The 26755-nt window shown below is 43.4% G+C and overlaps 1 protein-coding gene across 2 annotated transcripts in view; it reads right to left on the bottom strand.

The window, feature by feature from the left end:
• Nucleotides 1–26755, bottom strand: part of DISP2 (dispatched RND transporter family member 2) — a 70071-nt gene that overhangs the window by 30208 nt on the left and 13108 nt on the right. For both annotated transcript variants that reach the window (XM_040332156.1, XM_040332157.1), the window contains exon 2: nucleotides 4615–5058. In XM_040332156.1, coding sequence (XP_040188090.1) covers nucleotides 4615–5058 — 444 coding nt within the window. The remainder of the gene's footprint in view (nucleotides 1–4614; nucleotides 5059–26755) is intronic.

The raw sequence follows: 26755 nt of genomic DNA, 5'->3' as shown, positions 1-26755 counted from the left end.
AATTAGTTTTAATTAGTTTTAATTAGTCGTAATATTTATATGAGAAGTCATTTTACTTAATGCATATGCACATATCTTTTAATTGTATTTTTATAGTACTTATATACTGGCACGCATTTATTGACGTGTATCACTTGGTGGAGATACCGTCTTTACATCCTTTATAAGTGTTCTGATTTTAGCGGTTGTTCTGCTTTAAGACCCTTTATATTGTTTTATATTGTTTATACAATATTTTTTGTTTCATTCCCCCCCCTTTTTTTTCCCATTGCCATTCCCCTCTATCTGATTCTTTTCCTCCTTGGGTCTTGTTATCTTAACATATTTGTTTTTTCTTTTGTCTACTGCCTCTATTTTGTGTGCTGGGATCTGTTGTCCCACTGATGGTCACAGCACATAAATAGCACAATAGCTACAGTACTGTGTTAGGCCTTTAGAAGGAGCAGAAGGCTCCGAGCACGTAGCGTAGTTTCTCAGTGGTTTGCCTCATACTGTCCTTCCCCCGGTGCTCTTTCTGGTTCCGCTTCCGGTGACGTCATCGTCTGCATTCCACGCTGGTTCTGGCCGACTTCCTGATTACCACAGGATGAACAACTACACTCTCCTGCCTACCCGTAAGCCTGGATGCACCTGAGACCGGACCGCACCACGAATACAACACATAGATGAGCCAGTTTTTTATACATGTTTGTAAGTGCATTTCCTTTTAAACTCAATAAATTGTGACTAACGCACTTAGGTGGCGCTTCCTGTTTTGTTCCCCTGTCTTCCTGGCAGTTGTGGCTGACATTTTAGTTGGTCTACCTGACCGTGGTTTGGTTTAAATGAAACCCCTCATTTTCCACTTCTTGATTAGAGTTTGAACACTGCTGATTGGCATTCTCAATTCTTTGGATATCTTTTCATATTCCTTTCCTGTTTTATACAGTTCAACTACCTTTTTCCGCACATCCTTTGACAATTCTTTTGCTTTCCCCATGACTCGGAATCCAGAAACGTCAGTGCAGTACTGGATGAAAATACAAGGGTCTGTCAGGAGTCCAGAAACTCATTGACCTTTTATACGCACACACTAATTACAAGCAAACAGATCACAGGTGAGAATGGTTACCTTTAATAGCCATTCAAACCCCTTGGTGTCAACTTGTGTGCATGTTATAAGGCCAAAATCACCAGGGTATGTAAACTTTTGATCAGGGTCATTTGGGTAGTTTCTGTTGTTATTATGATATAAAAAAAGTAAACACAGTTGATTGATAATAAATGGCTTCAGCCAAACACTAACCTTGAGTGAAAGAAATGTTTTTGTGTTATCATCCATATTCTCTGAAAAATGGCCAAGAAATCATAAATTCTGCCAGGGTATGTAAACTTATGAACACAACTGTATCTAAAAAATAATGGACAGTAGGGTCTCATTTACTTATGCCTAAGAAGTTTTGTTTCCTTTACATTACTCAAGATATTTTAACGGCTTTGTACAGACAATGCCCGATCTTCTAATGGCTTGCATATTACTGAGACCCACCATATTATTTTTATCAGTTCAACCTCTGGTTAAATATGTTGCACTCACTGTCACACCGCGTTATCTTTAATCTCCTCTTTTTAGCAAAAAAGGGTAAAATATATATATTTTTATCATCTATAATAAATCTCGGAAGAAACGGATAAGGACCACTATTGCACAGTACCCCTTAAAGTGATATTAAAGCTTCAAGTTTTTTTTTAAATAACAAACATATCATACTTACCTCCACTGTGCAGTTCGTTTTGCACAGAGTGGCCCAGATCGTCCTCTTCTGGGGTTCCCCCGGAAGCTCTCATGGCTCCTCCCCGCATCAGATAACCCCCTCTGGGAAGCCCTCTACCAAAGGGGGTTACCTTACGGGCACGCTCCTGTGTCATACACTCTGCGTCCATAGACACTGAGTGTATGACTCGGCCCCGCCCCCGGCGGCTACGTCATTGGGTTTTATTGAAAGCAGCGGGAGCCAATGGCTACGCTGCTATCAGTCTATCCAATGAAGAGCCGAGAAGCCGTGGAGAGAGCGATGCGGGATCACAACTATGGAAATTCTTGGATCAAGGGGGGCTGGGGGGCCGGACACTGCAAGGTGTTTTTTCACCTTAATGCATAGGATACATTAGGGTGAAAAACATGAGGGTTTACAACCCATTTAAGACTGGGTTATTTTGTATATATTATTTTATATATATTATTTATATTTTTCTAGATAAGATGATTTTACTAGGATGGTTAAACCATATCAAGTTAACGCCATTTCACTCAGGACATGGTAAGAGAGAAAGTTTAACACCTTGAAAGTCTAAAAGAGAACACAATTTCTTTTATAACCATATACTAACTAGCATTATCATATATTTGGTGTCATTGTAATCAGAACAAATCGAAGAAAATATTTATTGAAAATGATTTTAAATATTATTAATAATACATTTTGAAATGGTATGCATTTAAAAAGTTAATACTTTTAAAAACTATTTTCATGCTTGTAATAAAAATAAATTCAGAGAATTTATTAAAACAATCAATGAAACGAAGTCTAATATGTACTAAAAAAAAGTATGAATGTGGTATGTTAAGAAGTTGGTCCATATTATGAAGGTTTTCAATCACCCCTGGATATGAAGGGATTAAAGCGGTATTAAACCCAAAACCAAAAATGTAGCACCAATTCTTAAAAAAGGGCCAAGATACATACCTGGGAATTACAGACCAGTTAGCCTAACATCAAGCTCTTGGAGGGGATGATAAGGACTATATACAAGATTTTAGTAATGACAACGGTATCATTAGCAGTAATCAGCATGGATTCATGAAGAATCGTTCTTGCCAAACCAACCTATTAACCTTCTATGAGGAGGTGAGCTGCCATCTAGATAAAGGAAGGCCCATAGACATGGTGTATATGGATTTTGCAAAAGCATTTGACACAGTTCCCCATAAACGTTAACTGCACAAAGTAAGGTCTGTTGGCATGGATCATAGGGTGAGTACATGGATTAAAAACTGGCTAGAAGGGCGAGTTCAGAGGGTAGTGATAAATGGGGAGTACTTGAATGGTCCGGGGTGGAAAGTGGGGTCCTCCAGGGTTCAGTCCTGGGACCAATCCTATTTAATTTATTCATAAACGACATGGAGGATGGGATAAACAGTGCAATCTCTGTATTTGTGGACAATACTAAGCTAAGCAGGGCAATAACTTCTTCGCAGGATGTGGAAACCTCGCAAAAAGATCTGAACATATTAATGGGGAGGGCAACTACATGGCAAATTAGGCTTAATGTAGAAAAATGTAAAATAATTTGGGTTGCAAAAATATAAATGCAATCTACTCACCAAGGGGAGAACCTCTGGAGGAATCTAGGATAGAAAGGGACCTGGGGGTCCTAGTAGATGATAGGCTCAGCAATAGCATGCAATGCCAAACTGCTGCAAGTAAAGCAAACAGAATATTGGCATGCATTAAAAAGGGGATTAACTCCAGAGATAAAACGATAATTCTCCCACTCTACAAGACTCTGGTTCGGCCGCACCTAGAGTATGCTGTCCAGTTCTCGGCACCAGTCCTTAGGAAGGATGTACTGGAACTGGAGAGAGTCCAGAGAAGGGCAACAAAGCTAATAAAGGGTATTGGATGATATTAGTTATGAGGAAAGGTTACGAGCACTGAACTTGTTCTCTCTGGAGAAGAGACGCTTGAGAGGGGATACGATTTCAATGTACAAATACCATACTGGTGACCCCACAATAGGGATAAAACTTTTACGGAATTTAATAAGACACGTGACCATTCACTACCCTTAGAAGAAAAGAGGTTTAATCTTAAACTGTATAGAGGGTTATTTACTGTAAGAGTGGTAAGGATGTGGAATTCTCTTCCACAGGCATTGGTTTCAGTGGTGGAGGATCAATAATTTCAAAAAACTATTAGATAAGCACCTGAATGACCACAACATACAACATCAAATACTTGATGGACTTTTTTCAACCTCGCCTACTATGTACGGTAACTATGTAATATATTACATTAGATGTGGAGGCTGAATTCATTTTATTTCTTTCTTTCTTTTTTTTGAAATACAGACTTACTGACCAGATCACCAGAGGAAAATGGAGGAAAGAAAGCCTAAAAAATAAAATAAAAAGGAAAGCAACCATCACATCTAATGCCTCGTACACACGGTCGGTTTTTCCGACGGGAAAACTGCCCAAAAACCTCCAGGAAAACTGGAGGACTTTTGCCCGGCGTTTTTTGGCAGTTTTCCTATGGGATGGAGCATGATATAGCATACACATGGCCGGGATTTCCGACCAAAGCTCCATCGCAGTTTTCCTGTCGGAAAAAAACGGCCGTGTGTCGGGGAAAGACTGACCGAGCAGGTTCTCGGCTTTCCCCTCCGGAACTTTTCCCGTCGGAAATCCCGCACGTGTGTACGGGGCATAAGGATTGATAAGCTGCAATAAAATATATGTTTGCTTTTGGGTTTAATACCGCTTTAAATAGTATTCACAATAAATTGAGGACGATAATGCGTGGAATACTGAATTAGACTGGAAGTGCAATTAAAATATTAAATGGCAATTACCTTACAGTCACTACATGATGCTGCATTGGATGCCCCGTCGTCATCTGGGCAGTAGACCACTGCTTCCATATACATCCTGCAGTATCATGTGAGGTGCTGGTAGAAGCGTTGACACTGGAATGATGAGAACACAATTTTCGTCTTTCTTCATGACTAGACAGTTCTGGTACTGTGTAACTTAACTTGCGCTCTTGGTGATTGCAGTGACAACATTTTGAATGTTGATGTGCATCGCTTACATGGGGAGTCAACTGTCCATTGGACCTGCTCACTGCTGGTGGCTGACTGCATGTAGATGTAGACAGACGGTCTCGCACGCAGTTTGGTGACTTCTTTAGGAAGCAATGGTGGACCTCTTGGACAGATCCATCATTGGTAGATCCATGCCCTTGCCTTGTATTTTCATTGTCGTTATCTTGACTTTGTTCCCCATCTGTGTGATTCCTGGAAATATATTATATATTATAATTAAGCAATGTTTCTTGTATTACCATTATATAAAAATGGACCTTTGTTTTCTTCACTCAAACTAGGTTAGGCTTTGTTTAGCTGAAAACTTTCACTGCAAATAGTTATTTTCATTTCATATTTGCAAATTCAACGGAAAAGAACTATAACTACTGGGCTTTCTTATTAATACTCAGAATTTCATCAGACATCCCTAGGAGAAAAATGTTATTAATCGGTTAGTATTATTGAAGACATAGCTTACCGTTTTCCAAGATTAGGGCCCCGTACACACGACCGAACATGTCTGCTGAAACTGGTCCACGGACCAGTTTCAGCAGACATGTTCGGTCGTGTGTACGGCCGACCGGAAAAATGTCCAGCGGATCGGACAGGTTTCCAGCGGACAAATGTTTCTTAGCATGCTAAGAAACATGTCCGCTGGAAGCCTGTCCGTCGGACAGGTCGTCTGTAGAGACTCACCGTACATGTCCGCTCGGCCGAAAGCCCTCGCATGCGTCGAAGTGATTCGACGCATGGGTGGAAGCATTGACCTTCCAGGGTCGCGCACGTCACACGTCACCGCGTTTGTTTTCCGCAGGGATTTTGGTCTGATGGTGTGTACAGCCATCAGACCAAAATCCGGCAGCGGACATGTCCGATGAAAACGGTCCGCGGACTGTTTTCATCGGACAGATCCGCTGGTGTGTATGAGGCCTAAGAGTGCCACAGCATGTGTTTTTTAAATGTTACTGTTAATCATTTTTTGGTGATGATTTATGTTAGATATTTCACTGAAATGTGAATTTCGGAAACATGCTTCAATCAATTAGTGTAAAAGGTAAAGGGCAACATGTACAAAATGGCTATATAATGAAAACCAGATAGCCACAATCTAAGCACTCTAAGGCCTAGTACACACGAGAGGATTTATCCGCGGATACGGTCCACGGGACCGTTTCCGCGGATAAATCCTCTCGAGGATTTGCAAGGATTTTGATCCGATGGAGTGTACTCACCATCGGATCGAAATCCGCGCCGAAATCCCATCGCGATGACGTGTCGCGCCGTCGCCGCGATGATGACGCGGGCGACGTGCGCGACGCTGTCATATAAGGAATTCCACGCATGCGTCGAATCATTTCCATTCGGATCCATTTGGACGGATTGATCCGGTGAGTCTGTACAGACCAGCGGATCAATCCGTTGGGATGGATTCAAGCGGATAGATTTTAAAGCATGTCTTCAAATTTTTATCCGCTTGAAATTCATCCCAGGGGATAAAAATCCGCGGAAACAGATCCGCTGGATTGTACACTCCAGGGGATCTATCCGCTGGAGCCGGTCCGTGGATCAATTCCAGCGGATGGATCCTCTCGTGTGTACGGGGCCTTATAAAGGTTACATAACTCCAGGGATCACTGTGCCATATACCTCTCTTCTTGGCTGTGTATATTGTGAGGGAAGAGGAGGTACACAGCAGCGTACAATGGGAAAATTTTCCTTCAACAATAAACCACAATGATTGGATAATGAGGGTTATCACTTGACCAGGAACCACATTGGCAGGTGTTTTTACTACAAGAATTAGGAGACCAGAGATGATACAGTAGAATGAAACTGGCCAGCAGAAGGTCCATTTTAAATCAAAGTCTAGACCAGGGGCGGACTGACAACTCATGGGGCCCATGGGCAATAGTAGATTATGGGGCCCCCGGGCTTACAGATGGCCACCACACCAGGAGACAGTGCAGAAGCAGGGCAGCTAAAATCTAAGGCATTTCACATCAAAAGCATGTCGGTTTCGGACATATCAGGGACAGATGTAAAAAAAACACAGATTTTTACATACTGTCCCTGGTTTTATTGAACCTGGCAACCCTGATGGGGCCCCCTTGTGGCATGGGGCCCTCGGGCAGTGCAGAGAGTCCCAATGGTAAGTTCGCCCCTGGTCTAGACCTAAATTTACCAGATACAAAGAGAAAAGCTTGGAGCTATACTCAGTGGCAGTGGGTGTCAAGTAATTTGCGCCCTGTGGACTTTTAGCACTCCCTCCATCCCTACCCCTCTTTTTTTTTGTTCCATAACTTCTTTTAACCCCTTTGCTCTCTCTCTCTTCCTCCCTTTCTACGATTTATGTGCGCACACAGTAGTATACCCCCAATATTATATACCGGTACATCTGTGGAGACAGTAGTATACCCCCAATATTATATACAGTTGTGGAGACAGTAGTATACCCCCAATATTATATACAGCTGTGGAGACAGTAGTATACCCCCAATATTATACACAGCTGTGGAGACAGTAGTATACCCCCAATATTATATACAGCTGTGGAGACAGAAGTATACCCCCAATATTATATACAGCTGTGGAGACAGTAGTATACCCCCAATATTATATACAGCTGTGGAGACAGTAGTATACCAGCAATATTATATACAGCTGTGGAGACAGTAATATACCCCCAATATTATATACAGCTGTGGAGACAGTAGTATACCCCCAATATTATATACAGCTGTGGAGACAGTAGTATACCCCCAATATTATATACAGCTGTGGAGACAGTAGTATACCAGCAATATTATATACAGCTGTGGAGACAGTAATATACCCCCAATATTATATACAGCTGTGGAGACAGTAGTATACCCCCAATATTATACACATCTGCAAATTCAGAAGTAGACCCCCTATTATATACACATAGCTGTGTATACAGTTGTAGACCCCCCCCCCCTTATTATATACAAGAGTGAATACAGGAGTACACCTCCAACACATACTATATATATAGCTGTGACTAGAGATGTAGACCTCCCACGTTATATACAACTGTGAATGGAGACGTAGACCTTCATAACATTATATACGAATGTGGGGAAAGAGGTAAATATAATGCTCTGCAATAATACCTTGTGCAAAACAGTTAAACAAATAATTAAAAAGTACTTAAGTCACCTCTGGCCCTGATCCTGATTGCCAGCTATATTTTAGTTCGATGAATTATTATAATTGCTAACGCTGTGGATTAATAATAACTTTGCTGAGTAATTTTTTATTGTTTTTAATTAGGTTAATTTATTATTGCTATTATATGAGCAGCATGGAAACAAAAAATTATACTTATTAAAATGAATATATATTAAAATGATTTTTTCCCCATGTCTATTTACAGTAAGATAATGGATGATATTTAAAAGTATACACCAAAAAATAATTATTGTATCCCAACAAAACTGACAATTATTTGGGATGAAAATAGAATGCATTTTTTTTTGATAATCTGATGCATACCAAATTGCAATATCTGATGCTTTTACACAATTTTTATTTACAAATGAGCATTATAAGTTTAAATAATGTGATGTTTTAGATTTTAAATTAGAGTTGATGGTTAGCGCAAATGTGTATAATATAGCAATAACCAACCAATGTGGGTCTACGGAACTAAACACGGTAAACAAACATTTTTAGTTGCCTGGCAGCACATTTTTGTTATCTGTACACTGACTGCAGTGAATACAAAGTACACTACAGCCCAGGCCTATTCCCTACATCTGTAACATGCAGAGAAAGCAGCCAGCAACTGGGATAATGTTACTCCAGTATGAATGCACAGGAGTTACATCATTAGTGGCCACTAAGGCTCGGTTCACACTTGTGCGATGCGGGAACCCTGCAAATCCACTGCGGTTTCCTGCATCGCACCCGACTCGCACGACAGTTCACACTGCCATATGGGAACTGCTGGGGAGTGTCATACAATATTAACGACACCCCCATTTCAGCTTGCATATCGCACTGCGAACTGTTAGTTCGGACATGAATCGGATCGGTGTGAACACCCATGCAATCCGATTCTGGTGTGGACCAAAAAAAGGGTCCTGTGCGAGTTTAGTCTGAATGCAATTTTAGCCATAATATCTGTATGGCTGAAATCGCATTGCATGGACATCGCATGTGATTTGCACTACAATGCGGTGCGAATCACATGTGATTTTGCACCATGCAGCAGTGTGAACCTGCCCTAAATGGGTGAGACAAGTGGGAGTTGCTAATCATCCAGGGCTGTCTTTAAGGCAGGGCAAAAGGGGAAGCTGCCCTGGGCCCTGTCAAATACAGGAATTCAGTAGGCTGAAGACCCAATACATCCATAGATCTTTTTCTGGTCACCTGCTCTGAACCTGCAACATTTAATGAAATTCATCTGGATTTCTCCTACACATTCACTTATGGACTTTTCTTAGTTTAAGTCTTTATTATATATTATATATATTATATATTTTTACGCTGCACGGTTTCACTATTTATGTCTTTTTATTTGAATTTATCCTAAGTGCTGGCTAGCATTATTATTTTTTGTTGTATACTTTTCTATTGTATGTTTCAGCGCTGAACACTTCTTTTCATAAAAGCAGGAGAATTTCTGAAATGGGACCACACCGTCCACATGAGGTTGTAGGATTCAGACCTGTCATCATCCAATGCAATCATATGTTCCAGTCTATATGATTCACTTCGCAGACCCATTCAACGGTGAGGCTTCAACACAATGCCTACAGAATAGGCTGCTGTAATTGTCGTAAAGTGTCTAATTAAGCTCTTTTTAATAACTTTTTTTTGGGAGTCTGGCAGCATGGATAACACAGTAATCTGGGGATGATATCGGAATATTATCCAGTTTATCATACAAGTTTATCTGCACAATTGGCTCTCGGAACCGTTTAACATATTCCGCGGTATGCAGCAGGGATGCCCGCTCTCCCCCAGTCTATTCGCTCTGGCTCTGGAGCCCCTGGCATTTTTGATCAGGTGTGCCCTGGATGTCCTGGGCCTGCGGATGCGTAAGATGGAAGAGTGGTTGTCCCTGTATGCTGACAACGTGTTGCTTTTCCCTCACTCATGGCCGTTAGGCGACATTTGCGACCGGATCAATGGTCCCCAGCACATCCACTGCTGTACAATTGTTGCATATATTGCTTGACCCAAGTTGTATTCTGTATGTGACTGCGTCTACCGTCTACCTTGCATGTAGTGTATTGTACCTTGTCAACTGGTATTCAACCTTTTTTACAATAATAAAGCACCTTTGTTAAAAAAAAAGTGTAAGATTTTATCCCAAAATGGGAGAATTATCAGGCAAGTATCCCAAGTAGGTTTCATATTGCCAGGACCCCAGCGCCAACAAGTGTCTGGGATAGTGGAATCCATTCTATGCAGAAGCGTGAGGGGCAGCGATACCACCTAGATAAGATACAGTAACTAGAATCTTGCGCATAAGAGGAGATTGGGAGTGTTTTGTCCAATTTTTTATATTGTCTGACGAGATCTGCAATTTTCATTCCCATTTAGAAAGAAATGTAGGTGTGTCCGACTCCCTCACCAATATCTGATATAAGAGAATTTAATAATGTTCAGGCCTAGAAGATTCAGATAATAAAGATTTAAAATCAGTGGAAGGTCGAGTCCGACCCGCTAGGGTATGGCCCAAGAAAGGGTTGTCCTGTTGGTGCCAGCATAGGAAATTGGAATTTGTCACAGTTGGGAGAAAAGAAGCAATACATGCTGCGTTTCTAGATGTGTGGGGGTGCCACTAAGAATGAATAGCAGCCCAACAAATTTTTAGCGTGTTTTGGCTGTGGGTGGTTGCGGGTACAGGAACAGGTGTGATTTCCGCAACCACCCACAATAGTGTGAACCAGGCCCACAAGAGGCTATAACAGTAGACATTCAACTACTTACAAAACTGTTTTAATGAATACATGTCTGCATTCATTAAAGTGGTTGTAAACCCTCTCTGAGAACTTTCACCTACAGGTAAGCCTAGATTAATTACCTGTAGGTGCTTGCAATATCTCCTAGACCTACATGGTTTAGAAGATATTTGCAATAAAATAATGCACCAATGTCAACGGCGCGCATTAGACAACGGCGCAGGTGCAATGAGCGTGCCGTTGCTGAATGGCATCATGCCGTAAGTGTTGGCTCCCGCACGCATGACGTCATCGCTGCTCCGGCCAGTCACAGCGCCGGAGCAGCGATACCCGGAAGGAAGCGGGTGAAAGATGGATGCTTTGTGGAGCAGAGGAAATCGGGGACATCGCAGGCTTCGGTTTCAGGTAAGTGACACATAATGGGCTACTATGCGATGCATAGTAGCCTGTTATGCTTTACCTTTGCAGGGAAACAAAGATGAAGTAACACCCATCAGGGTTTACTTCCTCTTTAAAGGAGAAGTATGGCTAAAGCTATTTTGGCTATATTCCTATGGACCACAGAAGTTCACTTTGTTCTGCACCCCTGTGACCAGTTTCAGCCGACTCTCAGCCACTCCAGGCTCTGGAAAGGTCCCTAGATTAAAGTCAGGGTCCACCCAGTTGTCTGGACCAGCAGCAGGCTCAGGCTTTCATTGAGCCGCTGATAGGCTGAGCCAAATGCTCCTGCCCCTCCACAGCCTGGTGTTCCAGTGAGTGCTGGAGGTGGCAGAGCATTGAGTCTGTGACTGACAGTCACCAGCTCTCTGCAGACTGAAGATCGAGAACGGAGCAATCAGTGCTGTTTAATAGCTCAGTTCTAATGCCCCGTACACACCATCACTTTATGTGATGAAAAAAAACAACATTTTCTGTGAAGTAAAAAACAATGTTTTTGAAACTTAAATTTTCAAAGACGAAGTTGCCATAGTTTTTCTCAAGGTTCTAGCAAAGTGAGGTTACGTTCTCACCACTTTTTCCATTGAAGCTCGCTTCTGGGCATGCGCGGGTGTAAAAACGTCTTTTTAAACAACGTTTTTTGCTACACACGGTCAATTTCTGTGAAGTAAAAACGACACATAAAATTGAAGCATGCTTCAATTTTTTTTGGTCGTTTTTTACAAGACATAAAACAAAGTTTTCCCCCCCACACGGTCAATTAAAGTGACGTTTTTAAAAACGTCATTTTTTTTCATCACATAAAGTGATGGTGTGTACGCGGCATTAGTACTGGCGGAGGACAGATGCAGCATGGATCGATCTAGGTGAGTATAAATGTCTTTTTTTTTTAATTCCTGAACTTCTCTTTTAATATTTTTATATCTATCTGAAGTCCAGCTTTTCAAGTCATTGCTGATGGCAAAATTGACATGTTTTGTAGAGGGAAAGGGCTCTATTTTCCCATTGCTTCATATGTAGTCTTTATATATTTTTGATAATAAACATGTGTGGAATTAATTTTTTTACCCAAAGAATGTGATGTACAAGCAGCAGGATCTTTAACCACTACTCCACTGCCTGCCGTCATATGACGGCGGGACGATGAGCCTATAGTTCTGGGCGGACGTCATATGACGTCATGCCTTCCAGAGTCACTAGGGGGCGCGCGCGCGCCCACCACGTCACTGGGAACCCGATGCGCGTGCCCGGCGGCCGCGATGTCTGCCGGGCACCAGCGATTGCCCAGTAACTGAGCAGGACCGTGATTCTGTGTGTGTACACACACAGATCCACGTCCTGTCAGGGAGAGGAGACCGATGGTGTGTCCCTTGTACATAGGGACACCGATCGGTCACCTCCCCCCAAAGTAAGAATCACTCTCTAGTGAACACATTAACCCCTTGATCGCCCCCTAGTGTTAACCCCTTCCCTGCCAGTCACATTTACACAGTTATCAGTGCATATTTATAGCACTGTTCGCTGTATAAATGTGAATGGTCCCAAAATAGTGTCAAAAGTGTCCAATGTGTCCACCATAATATCGCAGTCATGATAAAAATCGCAGATCGTCGCCATTACTAGTAAAAAAATAAAAATGCTATAAATCTATCCCCTATTTTGTAGGCGCTATAACTTTTGCGCAAACCAATCAATAAATGCTTATTGCGATTTTTTTTTTTTACAAAAAATACGTAGAAGAATACACATCGGCCAAAACTGAGGAAAATTTTTTTTTTTTATAGATTTTTGGGGGATATTTATTATAGCGAAAAGTAAAAAATATTGCTCTTTTTTCCAAATTGTCGCTCTTCTGTTTTGCTCTTTTGTTTATAGCGCAAAAAAACAACAACGCAGAGGTGATCAAATACCACCAAAAGAAAGCTCTATTTGTGGGGAAAAAAAAGACGTCAATTTTGTTTGGGAGCCATGTCGCATGACCGTGCAATTGTCAATCAAAATGTGACAGCGCTCAAAACTAAAAATTGGTCTGGGCAGGAAGGGGGTGAAAATGCCCTGTATTGAAGTGGTTAAAGAACTTGTTATCGACAGTCCTGTAATAAGTGACATACTTCATTATTTACACATACCTTTGTGGTAAATATCCAAACCCTACCGCGTTTTATTGTAAAATGACTTTTCTCTCCGCAGTTTGCAATTAGAACTTGGCAAAACGAATACAAATAATCCAGCGACTGCTTCCTTGGAACAAGTCATTTCATGTTTGAGTTCTGCACTAATTAGCATTCATAATAATTGAACGTGAATTGCACCACTCACTTTAATTAAAATGTTCCTGTCTTTTGCCATAGAGAAAAGAAGCAAGGCTCTTATAGCAAGCCACGTTCGTTCAATTTGCTAATCTGCAAGCTCTCTGGAACATTGTGATGAGATAGCTTAGTGCTTGGGGTCTGCATGTGCCCATTAATAAACGGAGTAAATGGATTTCAAGGGAACTAGACAGACCCAGAAGAAAATGTAATCGTGTCCTTGTGTTCTATCCTTGATAAAAGCAGTAAAATCTCAGATTTATTTGTTCCAGTCCTCCAAGAAAGATATTGCAACATCTGTTTCTCTCCAGAGAAGGTACATTGTTTAACCCAATAGGCCCTACAGTACAAAGTGTTGTTTGATAGTGGCGCATATTCTTGAAAATTTAGCTAAATAAATGTGACTAGGATCATCTGACAAAGGAACCAAATACATTTGCATTTCCAAGTTGTAATTTGTCAAACTAATGCAATGCAATTTTCATGCAATTTCCAGTGTGACTATGTAGTGCGTCTTGCTTGCGACTGATCTGATTTCAATGTGACTTTACTCACAGAAGTCGCAGCAGCATTAGATAAGATGCAAATCCTATGAGACTGATAAGACCAGTGTCTTTTTTTATCCCTCACCTCTCCTCCCAGGTCAACCTTCCTGCCTAAAAACTCTGGCCCAGATTCACAAAGCACTTACGCCGACGTATAACCAGTTACGCTGACGTAAGTGCAAATGTGCTGTCGTATCTATGCGCCAGACCCACAAACTAATATGCGCCTAAAAACAGGCTACACCCCGCCAACGTATCTTGCTCACGCCGGCGTAGAGTGGGCGCACATTTAGGCTGGGAGCATAGTGCCGCTCCATTGATTAGCCATTTAAACATGCAAATGAGGGAAATACGGCGATTCACGAACGTGCGTGTGCCCAGTGCATGCTACGCTAGATGCGCGTAAGTTGTACGTCCAGCGTCCCCATAAAGGAGGTGCAACCCAGCAACAGACATGCTCAGGTCTGCACCAGGAAACACAAGCCGGCGTATTGTGCGTTGGACGTGTGTCTGGCTGGGCGTACGTTACGTTCACTGCGTACGCAGTGATCCGGCGTGGTTTAGGCAGTTGTGCCGGCGTGGTTGTGAGCAGGCGCGGGGGGGTGTGCGCATGCGTAGTTCGTGATACGTACCTGTCTGGCGCTCGGCCCATCATTTGCATGGGGTCACGCCTCATTTGCATGGGTCACGCCCACTTCCACCTACACCGGCGTACGCCTACGAAACCCACGCCACGCTGGCGCAGCGTTGGGAGCACTGGCTTGCTGAATTCAATGCTTGCCTTTCTGCGCTGCGTTGGCGTAGTGTATGGCGGTTATTCTGCGGCGGCGTAATGTGCGCCTTGCTCTCTGTGGATCTGGGCCTCTCTTCCCAAGCATATTCCATTTACACGTCAGTGTAGCGAAAACACATGTTATCAGTTATGTTTATTGTGTGTATTTCACACATAAAGCGGAGTTCCACATACTTTTGAGAGGTGGTCTTAAACGAAAGACCACCTCTCCACCCCTTGTTTTTTTTTTTTTTGTATTGAAAATGCCCCCCTCGACTCGAGTCACCTTTTTGCGCCTGATCTCCCGGAATTTGGGGACCGACCTGCCGTATGTCCCCTGGACCCCAAACTTGGCACACATGTAGCCCCACTCTTCCTCTACGAATGTGTAAAAATTTGTTGGCAGGGGAGCACCAATTTTTCAAATCTGGGCACCCTTTCCATAGACTCTCATGTTAAACGGTAATTTCTCCGGTGATTATGGGTACCCGGTACCAGCCGGTCGTAGGTCCCCTGGACCCGGACCTTGGCACACATGTAGCCCCATTTCTCCTCTACAAGTGTGCAAAGTTTGTTGTCTGGGGGACCTACAGCTAGGGAGCACCGGTTTTTCAAACCCGGGCACCCCTTCCATAGACTCCCATGTTAAACGTCAGTCTAGTCATGGACACAGTGAGGCATGGGCGTAGTGAGGCATGGACACAGTGAGGCGTGGGCACAGTGAGGCATGGGCACAGTGAGGCGTGGGCACAGTGAGGCATGGACACAGTGAGGCATGGACACAGTGAGGCATGGACACAGTGAGGCATGCACATGGACACAGTGAGGCGTGGACACAGTAAGACATGGACACAGTGAGGCGTGGGCACAGTAAGACATGGACACAGTGAGGCGTGGGCACAGTGAGGCATGGGCACAGTGAGGCATGGGCACAGTGAGGCATGGACATGGACACCCTAGGCTTATACTCGAGTCAATACGTTTTCCCATTTTTTTGTAGTAAAATTAGGTGCCTTGGCTTATATTCGGGTCGGCTTATACTCGAGTATGTACAGTAAGTTTTTATGAAGTACAGCCTGCACTTACGTCCGTGGCGCAGAACGTCATATTCTCTTCTTCGGCAAGCCCCCCTCTTCTGGGACCTGTGTGTCCCAGAAGACAGTCGGCCCTTCACAAAGCGCCGCGCGACTCACGCAATGCACAGTAGGAAATGGGCAGTGAAGCCGCAAGGCTCCACCGCCGATTTCCCCTAATCAGAATTAGCGGCACCTGCACCCGATCTAATGGATGTATCTCAGCCTCGGGCGGGCCGACATTGCCGGCTCCCTGGACAGGTAAGTGTCCTTATTATAAGTCAGCAGCTACAGTTTTTGCGGGTGGAACACCGCTATAAAGTGAATGAAATGAGCTTGGGGCTTTCTGGGCATTATGTGAGTTAACAAAGAAGTCTATGAGTCTGAAATCGCACTAGTCGCACCAAAGTAGTACATCTACCTTTTCCAAAATTGCACAGTGCTTAGTTGCATTGGTTTGGACTGGTGCCATTGAAAACAATGTGATTTCCCTTGTCATGCGATTCTCTGTGACTCAAATTGCATCATAAGTCACATTAGTGTGAACCAATTGAGCCCGATCTCAATCCAGCGATGTGTACAAGAGCAGAGGCTCTCCTGGCTCTCCCCGTCCTCATTGGAGCAGACACAGCAGTGGGAGCCATGCTGTCAATCACAACCGGTGAGGAGAGAGCGGGACAGGACAGAGTCCCATTCTGTGTGTCTTATGGACACAGAGAACAGGACTCAGGAGCAATCATGCACAAGTGACCCCATAGCAAGCAGCTTGCTATGGGGGCACTCGGTGAGAGAAAGGAGACTGAGGAGCCTGAGAGAGGACTCAAAAAGTAGAGGATCAGGGTTGCTCTGTGCAAAACCATTGCACAGTTTTTTGTGTTTTTTGTTTTTTATTAAACCGTCACAATCTTTTTAAGATTGACAACTGGAAAATCTATGTGCAGGATGTATATGTATATATTAATATTTTCTGCAAGGTTTGGGGACTGCCTCCATTTTGAACAATGCACCCGCCTACAGTCTTATTTTTTGGCCTTTAACTGCAAATATAGTCATACTTTCAGCAGACTCCACAATTTAATATACTGTATTTATTGGCATATAACACTCACTTTTTTACCCTGAAAATAGAAAGTAAACTGTGCCTGCGAGTTATACGCAGGGGGCTGTGGAAAGTTTTTTTCCTGAAACTTCCCTCTTAAAGTTAGGGTACGTGTTATAGGCCTGTGCGTGTTATACGCTGATAAATACGGATATATTGGGAGACATCTTAATGCAGTAAGTAATATGCAATGCTGCTTATCATTTCCAACTTGAAAAACTAAAGCTCTTTGGAAAAGAGGTTTAAATAATGTCAAATTTCGAAGTGGTAGAAGAAAAATGTAGATTATAGAGAAGTGTCTGTGTTTAAAGGGATTGTAAAGGTTTGTTTTTTTATTTTCTAAATTGGTTCCTTTAAGCTAGTGCATTGTTGGTTCGCTTACCTTTTCCTTCAATTTCCCCTCTAAATGTTTTTTTTCTTTGTGTGAATTTCTCACTTCCTGTTTCTCCTCAGTAAGCTTGCCCTCATCATCTGGCTGGGGGTTGGTCAGCCAGAACAGCTTACTGAGGAGGAACAGGAAGTGAGAAATTCAGACAAAGAAAACAAAGAATAAAAACATTTAGAAGGGAAATCGAAGGAAAAGGTAAGTGAACCAACAATGCACTAGCTTAAAGGAACCTATTTAGAAAATAAAAAACAAACCTTTACAACCCCTTTAATCTACAAAAGTTATTAAAAAAGGCAGTGGACTGACTGAGCTATATTGCATTTAAGACAGATCACAAGACATTTCCTTGTTATAGGAGGAGTTGTGGGATCAATGGACTGATATGAGCAATGCCCAGACAAAAATTATTCTTAGCCTAGGTTCACACTCGCGCATGCTCAGAAGCAAGTTATGAAGCTAGCTTCAATGGAAAAAGAGTGCTGAACGTAACCACGCTTTTCTAGAGCATTTTGGAAAAACGATGGTGTGTAGGCAACGTCGTTTTTGAAAATGAAGTTTCAAAAACGTCGTTTTATTTCATGATTTAAAACGTCGGGTTTTTTCATCACATAAAGTGATGGTGTGTATGCGGCATTAAACACAGACACACCTAACTTATTTTTATTAAAACTGGTTCCCCAGCTATTTGTCTAACCCTAATTACACTCAAGGTCATAAAGGAGGTCTAACAATTCAGCATTCAGCATTTAGAAATGTTCTTTCAGTGCTTTGAAAATAATTTTGTACTTCATGGAAAGCATGATAAAAGCATATAGATAGTATACATCTATTTACAGTTTTATTAGGCAATGCTATATATGCAGGTTTGTTTTCTTATTTGGTATTACCGTATATATTTGAGTATAAGCCAAGTTTTCCGGCCCTTTTTTTAGGGCTGAAAATTCCCCTCTCGGCTTATACTCGAGTCAGTGTACCTGAGCGGCTGCAGGCATCCATTTTTTAAAACTCGCGGCTTCCTCCTGGTCCCGTCCATTCCATGATAGGCGTTTGACACTGTGTTCAGTGTTCCGCCTATCACGGACCTTCTCTTGTCCGAAAATTAAAGGACGTCCGTGATTGGCTGAACACTAAACACAGTGGCCCAGATTCAAGAAGCACTTGCGCCCGTGCAACCATAGGTTGCGCGGCGCAAGTGCTTACTTGCTCCGGTGTAACGAGTGCTCCTGATTCAGGAACCTCGTTACACCGACTGCAGCCTAGGATATGACAGACATAAGCCTCCTTATGCCTTCACATCCCAGGCTGCATTCTTGCGTTGGCCGCGGCCATTGTGATCGGCGTATAGTATGCAAATTGCATACTACCACCGATTCACAAAAGTTGCGCGGGCCCTGCGCACGCAAGGTACGGAGTTTCCGTACGGCGACTTTAGCGCAAGGTTGCTCCTGCTGTAGCAGGGGCAACCAATGCTAAAGTATAGCCGCCCTTCCCGCTCGTGAAATTTAAATTTCACGTCGTTTACGTAAGTGATTCGTGAATGGCGCTGGACGCCATTCACGTTCACTTAGAAGCAAATGACGTCCTTGCGACGTCATTTGCCGCAATGCACGTCGGGAAAGTTTCCCGACGGAGCATGCGCTGTTCGCTCGGCGCGGGAGCGCGCCTAATTTAAATGATTCCCGCCCCCGGCGGGATCATTTACATTAGGCAGCCTTACGCCCGGCTATTTAGCATATCGCCCGCACAATTTACGGAGCTACTGCTCCGTGAATCGCGGGCATTTCAAAATATTTGCGTGGGCGCAGAGCAAACATCGTTGCCCTTTGCCCACGCAAATATTGCACGGATCTACCTGAATCTAGGCCCGTGTCTGCTGGGAAACTGAGTCTGAGGATGAAAGAACGTCCGTGATAGTCGGAACACTGAACACAGTGTCAAATGCCTATCATGGAACGGGACGGGACCAGGGGCACAGCCTGTCAAGAATTTCAGGTACGCTCCAATGGGCACAGTGAGGTTGTAATGGGTACAGTAAGGTTGTAATGGGCACAGTAAGGTTGTAATGGGCACAGTGAGGTAATGGGCACAGTGAGGTTGTAATGGGCACAGTGAGGTTGGGCACAGTGAAGTTGGGCACAGTGAGGTTGGCCACAGTGAGGCGTGCAAATGGGCACACTGAGGATGGGCTCAGTGAGGTTGGGCACAGGGAGGCGTGCAAATGGGCAAAGTGAGGTGTGCAAATGGGCATTGTTGACCCTCTTTTCCGCTTACAGTAGCTGCTGCATTTCTCACCCTAGGCTTATACTCGAGTCAATACATTTTTACAGTTTTTTGTCATAAAATTAGATGCCTCGGCTTATACTCGAGTATATACGGTAATTCTTCTGTTTCCTTACATAATAGAAGGAACAAGGCACCTGGAAGATAAAGGGGAGAACATTTTTTATTTTTCTTTATTATCTGTCACTCTAGTGCAGTCTGGGGTACATCTATTGAATGCCTTTGAGGTAGATAGGCAATCAATTGGCAGTTCCTAGACTTGCTGATGCTGAAGCACCAGGCAATGTGCTGTAGGATGTGGTTGGAAGGGTCTTCTATTGTGGACCATCAGCCACTACAATTAAATGAGAGATGCCATCAGAAAAAAATGGGCACACAGCTTATTCGCTTTGTATTTTGCCAAAGCTGTTAGTATATATGTTTAGGTTTTCAGACAGCTTCTGTTTAGCCACATGTCTACCGTGCAATTTTTTACTTTTACAAATGTATTAAAATTTGCATTATTTGCTAGAAATTTCTAGAAATTACCGTACCCCCCCCCCCCCCCAAAAAGGTGAATACAATGGTGCTGGATGCAATTTTTTATGTTGCGCAATACGACGATACAAGCCCGACGATATAGCCAGGTGACAGGTACTCTTTATGGACCCCCAACGTCCCTCCAGCTCTCCAATGCAGCTATTCCAGCACAGATTGTGCTCTTGCACTTTTGGCTATTTGGCTACACTAGATGTTCCCCTGGTTGCACACACTGGGGAAGGCATTTCCTGCAGTCCCAGGCTCCCCAGAGGAACAGGATAGCCCTATAATCACTGCCAGGGCCGACACACTTTGTAAGCCCCATAGAAGGGTAAAAAGGATAATTTTTTATTTGAAATTCTTTTTGTGAGAGATATAGATTGCCTTTGCTTAAAAATAAGAGCTGGTCTACATTGGCTCATATGGGCAAGACAAATACTTTTCCCATTGAATCTCCATAAGTCTTTTCAAGAGTTGGAAGAGGTTGTGCATGTAAGGTATTCACAAAATGCTGAGGACTCTCTTATTAAAGAAAATAGAGGTTATAGAAAGCAGCTAGCACTCACTAGACAGGTAGCGTAGACAGATCAAATAAAAACAATAGTGCAACGCTCATAGTGTAAAAATTATTAGGCCTTATTATTAGAAAACGGTCCGCGGACCGTTTTCATCGGACATGTCTGCTGGGATCATTTGGTCTGATGTGTGTACACACCATCAGACCAAATTCCCCGCGGACAGAATACCCGGTGACGACGCGGCGACGATGACGCAGCGACGTGCGCGAACCCGGAAGTTCAATGCTTCCACGCATGCGTCGAATCACTTCGACGTCATGCGCGGGTTCTCGGGCCGCACATATCGTAAAACTGTAAAAAAAATTGTTTTATTGTAAAAACAGGTGTACACTTACACAAATCCACTTGAATAGCGATAAAAAGTCCAGAGATAAATTCGAAAAAGGATTGCAATGACTCCAGGAGCGTCAGCCGACGCGTTTCATCCTATTGGACATCATCTGCGGTATCTTCATCTTCACTTCAAGGATTTCAATCTCTTGATGGACTATCTTCTATCGAACTTTTAATATGAAGTTATTGTATGTTGGGTCTATCAGCTGGGTCCACAGTTCCTATCAGATCTGACCCCACACTATATACCCAGACGCTGTCTCCGTTCAGCCGACAAAGCCCTAATCTCTGGCAATACCGACAGGCTCATTTCCATAGGAGGAAAACAGATTGGCTCTGCGGGGGCAACTCTCTGGAACCAAATCCCGCTTAACATTAGCATTTCCCCAAGCCTATATATGTTCAGGAAAAAGCTGAAGACCTGGCTATTCCATCAAGCATTCCAATGCTAGGCCAATATTTCTACGCTCATCCACTATTTTTAATTTTCTTCCCCCTCTCGCTTTCTCCTCTTTTCTTTTCTTCCCTTTTCCCTCCTTCGCTCTGCTGCTACCTTTGTTTGTTTATGCTATTCTCGTCAGAACATCCGGGCTATCGGTCACAAAGCACTTTGGCACCACCGACTGGTGGCATATGTGCGCTTCCCAAACAAATAGTAATTAATAAATAAAAAATAAATAAATATGTTCATGCATTCATATTTTTTCTGTTATTGATCACAGCACTGGTTTTACCATTCCAATTGTTTGTTGATGGACTTTATATTTTGCTATTTGTATGCATTTTATCAGTTCTATGATTTTATTGTTAAATTATTTGATTGCACACTTGTTCATTGCACACTAATCATTTTTACACTATGAGCGCTGCACTATTGTTTATATTTTAAAGATGGTTAGTTACTGATCAACATTTGGCCAATTTAGCAGGGACCGACCTAATTTTGATCAATATGTGGCAGTCCACACTCAACAGAGGTCGATCGTTTGAAAGGACATGGAAAACTTTTCCTGATCAGTGACTGCAACTAATCAACAGCATAGCATTAACCCGTGCATGCCAGCTGTTTGCAGCAACTGCAGTTGATTAGTTGCAGTCACTGATCAGGAAAAGTTTTCCATGTCCTTTCAACAAAGGTTGATCAAACGATCGACTTCTGTTGAGGTGGATGAAGGATTTCGCCTCACCAGAAAATCATATTCTGAAATCCTTCATCCTCCTCATATGGCCTCCTTCCACAGTGTGTGGCTAGCTTCAGTCTCATATCCTCAGAGTCCAGACGTAGATCAGAACTCTTTAGGAGTCCAGGACAGGGCCGCTATTAGGGGGGTACAGGCAGTACACCTGTAAGGGGCCCGATGGTCCCCAGGGGACCGACTGGAACGCCCACTTTTTTTTGGTTTTAATTTTTTGTTTTTTTCCTTAGCTACCCAAGCCCCCCCCCTCCCACCTCAATTTGCGGTGGCAGCACCCCCCCAATTTGCAACACCCCCCCGCTTCTCAATTCGCGGCACCCCCCGGTTCTCTGCCATGCCTGAAGCTGTGTAAAATTCCTGATGGCGGCCCTGGTCCAGGAGGTCAATATAGTATGTTTATTGGAGTCACTGATATCGCATGATGGGAGATAGATCATTTATCTGATGCAAATGATTATGTGAGTAGAAGGACATCAGGTAGGGAGGGCAATGTTCTGAAATATTGCTTCTCAAAATGCTCTAATGTCACGTCACCTGTGGCCAGGTGACAAGTGCACCCCGTTGGGGTCAGGGATGCACCTCAGGGTAGTGAACCCTATAGCCGACTGCTGCTATCAGAGAGGAAGCGTGAACCCCAGATCGCCCAGGGCGCGGAGTCTAAGACCCAGCTTTGTGTTCACCAGAGCCTCTAATGGTGAGGATGGCCTTCGCCGCAGCTGGATTCAAGTCGCGACCCCTGGGATCCCCTAGGTCACGCTCCGCAGAGAGAGAGGGGAAGCAGCAAGCAGGACAAACGGAAGTGATAGGTAAGCCGAGGTCAGGGCAACAGGCAGACAGGGTAACCGAGGGACAGGCAAAAGGTCAAGGGCACAGGTAACCAGGAGAAGTCAGGGACAAGCCAAAAACGGTACACAACGAGGTAATCGTAGCACACTGCAGACAGGAACTTAAGCAAACAACACTGTTGAACAGCACTGCAGGCTTGTATTGCAACAGTTATTATAGACTTCCTGGGATGGCCTGGGTGGGGCCATACAGAAAGAGGAGGAGATAAGAAGGTAACCAGAACAGGGTCAGGCCTCTTAATGGACAGATGGAAACAGGTAAGCTGCCAGACTGTTGCATATCCATGACATCTAAGCATTGAAATACACTAGCTGGGTAACATACTGCCAAGCGTATAGACACGTGTGGGAAACATTTGGGTGTTTGTGCTCCCCAATATTAGGGAACCCTATAAAGTAAATTTCCACCACCGGCTGCTGAAAGGTAACAGATTTGACTACAGGATGGAACAGAAAAGGCTGTTTAAAATGCCTGGCCACAGATCATTTCTTGGCTCATTAAGCCAGATATGCTTGAATATTGTAATTAGGATCCTTTCTTTGTGCACAGATAAAAATAACTCACACGAACAGGGAGATGTTATGCACTGATTTGGATGTTTAATTACCAGCCTGATTCATTAGAGGAATCTGCTGTTCATTTTATGTGAAAGAACATGGAAACTGATTATTATACAAATACAAATCCTCTTCTATTTTCATTTTCCATTTGCTTTAAAACTTAAAATTCTTGAAGCTCTCACTTTCTTTTTTTTGATGATATCCAGAAAAGGAATTCAAACATTTTCAATATTTATGGGTATTCATGTAAAAAGGATTATTTGATGTAAATAATTCCAATGTGCCCTAATGTCTTTTTGAATATATGTGAAGTGACATATATGCACAATGCCAACATCCCTTAGGAACATAACATGGTTACATTTGAAAAATGGGACTTTTTAGGCATGCCAATTTTTTATATCTCTGTATAAAAAATATAGTGAACCTGCGCTTATGTAAAAGAACAGGGTTGCAGTCCCCCCTAGAGACGCTTCCCGAAGGTAGCTCTGAGGAAAATGAAGAAAAAGCATACTGCTGACATCAACAGTATGCTGGGGATTTTTTCCGCTGTACTCACGTTTTTTTTCGTTCTTTTCACCCGGCTTCCGGGTTCTCGCTCCCCGGGGAGTAGGCGTTCCTAGGACGAGGCATAGATGATTGACGTGCTAGTAAAGCGCGTCACGCCTTCCGAAAATATCCGAGATGGGACCCGGCACTTTACGGCGCCTGCGCAGTCAGCTCTACACGGCAGGCGCAGGCGCCGTATAGCGCCGTAAAGAGCCGAGTCCCTGTCGGATATTTTCGGAAGGCGATGACGCGCTTTGCCCGCACGTCAATCGTCTCCTGGGAGGATCAACACTCACTCCCAGGAGACATTGCGCAGAGCTCCCCGTCGGGGAAAAGGAGCGACACGCCCACTCCCCGCAAAGGAAGAAGACCCGGAAGTGAGGCTGAAGACAGGTAAGTGTACACATTTAAAAAAAAATTACAACGCTACAAGCCTTTATTAAGGCTGGAGATAGGTTAGCTAAAAAGTTCATTTTGAGGGTGAACCTCCGCTTTAAGGAGCGGTTCAACTGTTTATGTGGACCAAACTTAAGTGTGCGATCCCACTGTTGGAGGTATTAGGTGCAGGCATCCTTCAGATATCCCCACTCAAAGTCAAGGATGTCATATGACGTCCGGCGGGCGGGAAGTGGTTAATACAGGAAACTAAAATACCTGTTAGTGCTCTTTAACCATTTGGGCATCGAGAGAGGACTTGTAGTCTGCGAGACCTGCGAGTGGAGGGACTCACTGTTGGACACCACCTGGATGTGATCCTATATGCGAATTACCCAGGTAGGGGTGATAGGAGCTGGTGAGTGGGGACCCTTGTGGGGGAGCGCAACAAGTCACCTCAATATCCTTGCTGTAATAGAGCACAAATCACTTTTGGAACTGGTTGAAAGACTCTCTTATCTATTATTCACCCTTCCATTTATTTTCAATTTGAATTGCCTGATCTGGAGACTGTCTGGAATTATCCTCTATGGACATTAGTATTTTAGAATTTATCCATGTGGACTGTTTTACACATACACTGGATATTTTTATGCACACGTTTTTTTGCTTTTGATCACTTTTGTATTTTTTGTGTGTTTTTTTTCACATGTTTACACGTTTGATATACATATATACAGGGCTTTTTTTCAGCGGGAACGCGGGGGAATGCAGTTTCGGTACCTACTGGACTGACTGGCAGGGTATTGATGCTCACTGCTGGTGGATCTATTCTAGCTGGAGGGAATCCATTTTTGCAGGGGGTTCTATTGTTGCTGAAGGAGATCTACTGTTGGGGGAGGGGTCTGTTTTTGATGGCTGCCAGAGAGTCTATTGATGCTGGCTGTGCAGAGATCTGTTCATGCTGCTGGGAGTCTATTGTTGCTGGGGGGAGGGGGGGGGGATTTTGTTGTGGGTGGTACATTGTTAGGGGGATCTATTGTTGCTGGCTGAAGGGGAAACCAAATTCCATACTAATTACTTAGCACAACAAAATGATACTTGGTTCTGAATTGTCTAAAAGGGGCGGTACTGGGAGGTGGGTAGGGGTGGAAAAAAAACAAGTGACTCGGAAAAGGGGAGTTCCTGCACCTATTGTCTGAGAAAAAAAGCCCTGCATATATATGTTATCACCCATTTAGCTAGGTGGCACCCACCACCTACCGTGAGTGGTATTACTGGTTGTTGGCCAATTTATTATATATAACTGTGTTTAATTGAAGGATACACTTTTATGGGACTAGTTCCCCATTTAGGTTTAGAGTGTTAATTTGCACACTTCACTGGCACAATCACTGGCCACATAGGTGGTCATTACTAATTTAAACACACAGCTCATAATACTGGTTCATTTTAGCCTTTTGTAGGCACCCTTCAGGTACAGGCAGCACTACCACCCCCAATTTCTTCTTTCTTCATGAAATATCTCTGTGTCTTGTCACCATTAACTATTATACATTCATATTCCTATAACATGAGATCACAATAATATAGCAGTAGCTTTCTACATTCTTGTGCGGAAATAGACCAACGCGTTTTGAAATATATTCGTCCTCAGGAGCTAGATGTAAATTCGGAAAGATCCTCAATTACTAAATTAATTTTAGTGCACACAAACACAAACACAATGACAGCTCTGAAACTGGAAGTGATGAAATCATAGTTGCTTCCAGCTTTATAAGTCACAGAGGAGATTGGGGAACAGATGTTCCTCTATTTCCTCTGTATCTGGCTATCCATTTGCCGCAGTCCGGGGTTCCTGGGGGGAACGGAACTATAGAGCCACCCAGATCACTTTTCCTGAACAGCTAATTTCCGGCTGTAAGGCTCCATTCACACCTAGGCGTTTTTACCCCTCGAAGCCCGACGCTACAATACGCCGGAGGGTCGAAATTGCATTGTTCTCTATGGAGACTGTTCACATCTCCTAACGCAGAACGCCGTATGTCGATAGAACGCCGAACGCCGAATTTCAAACAAGTCCCGGGCCCTTTTTGGACGTGCGTATCGGG

The sequence above is a fragment of the Rana temporaria genome, chromosome 13 (assembly GCF_905171775.1).
Source record: "Rana temporaria chromosome 13, aRanTem1.1, whole genome shotgun sequence".
Lineage (NCBI taxonomy): Eukaryota > Metazoa > Chordata > Amphibia > Anura > Ranidae > Rana > Rana temporaria.
Note: the sequence above shows the minus strand (reverse complement) of the source record. Positions and strands in the feature narration are given on the sequence as shown.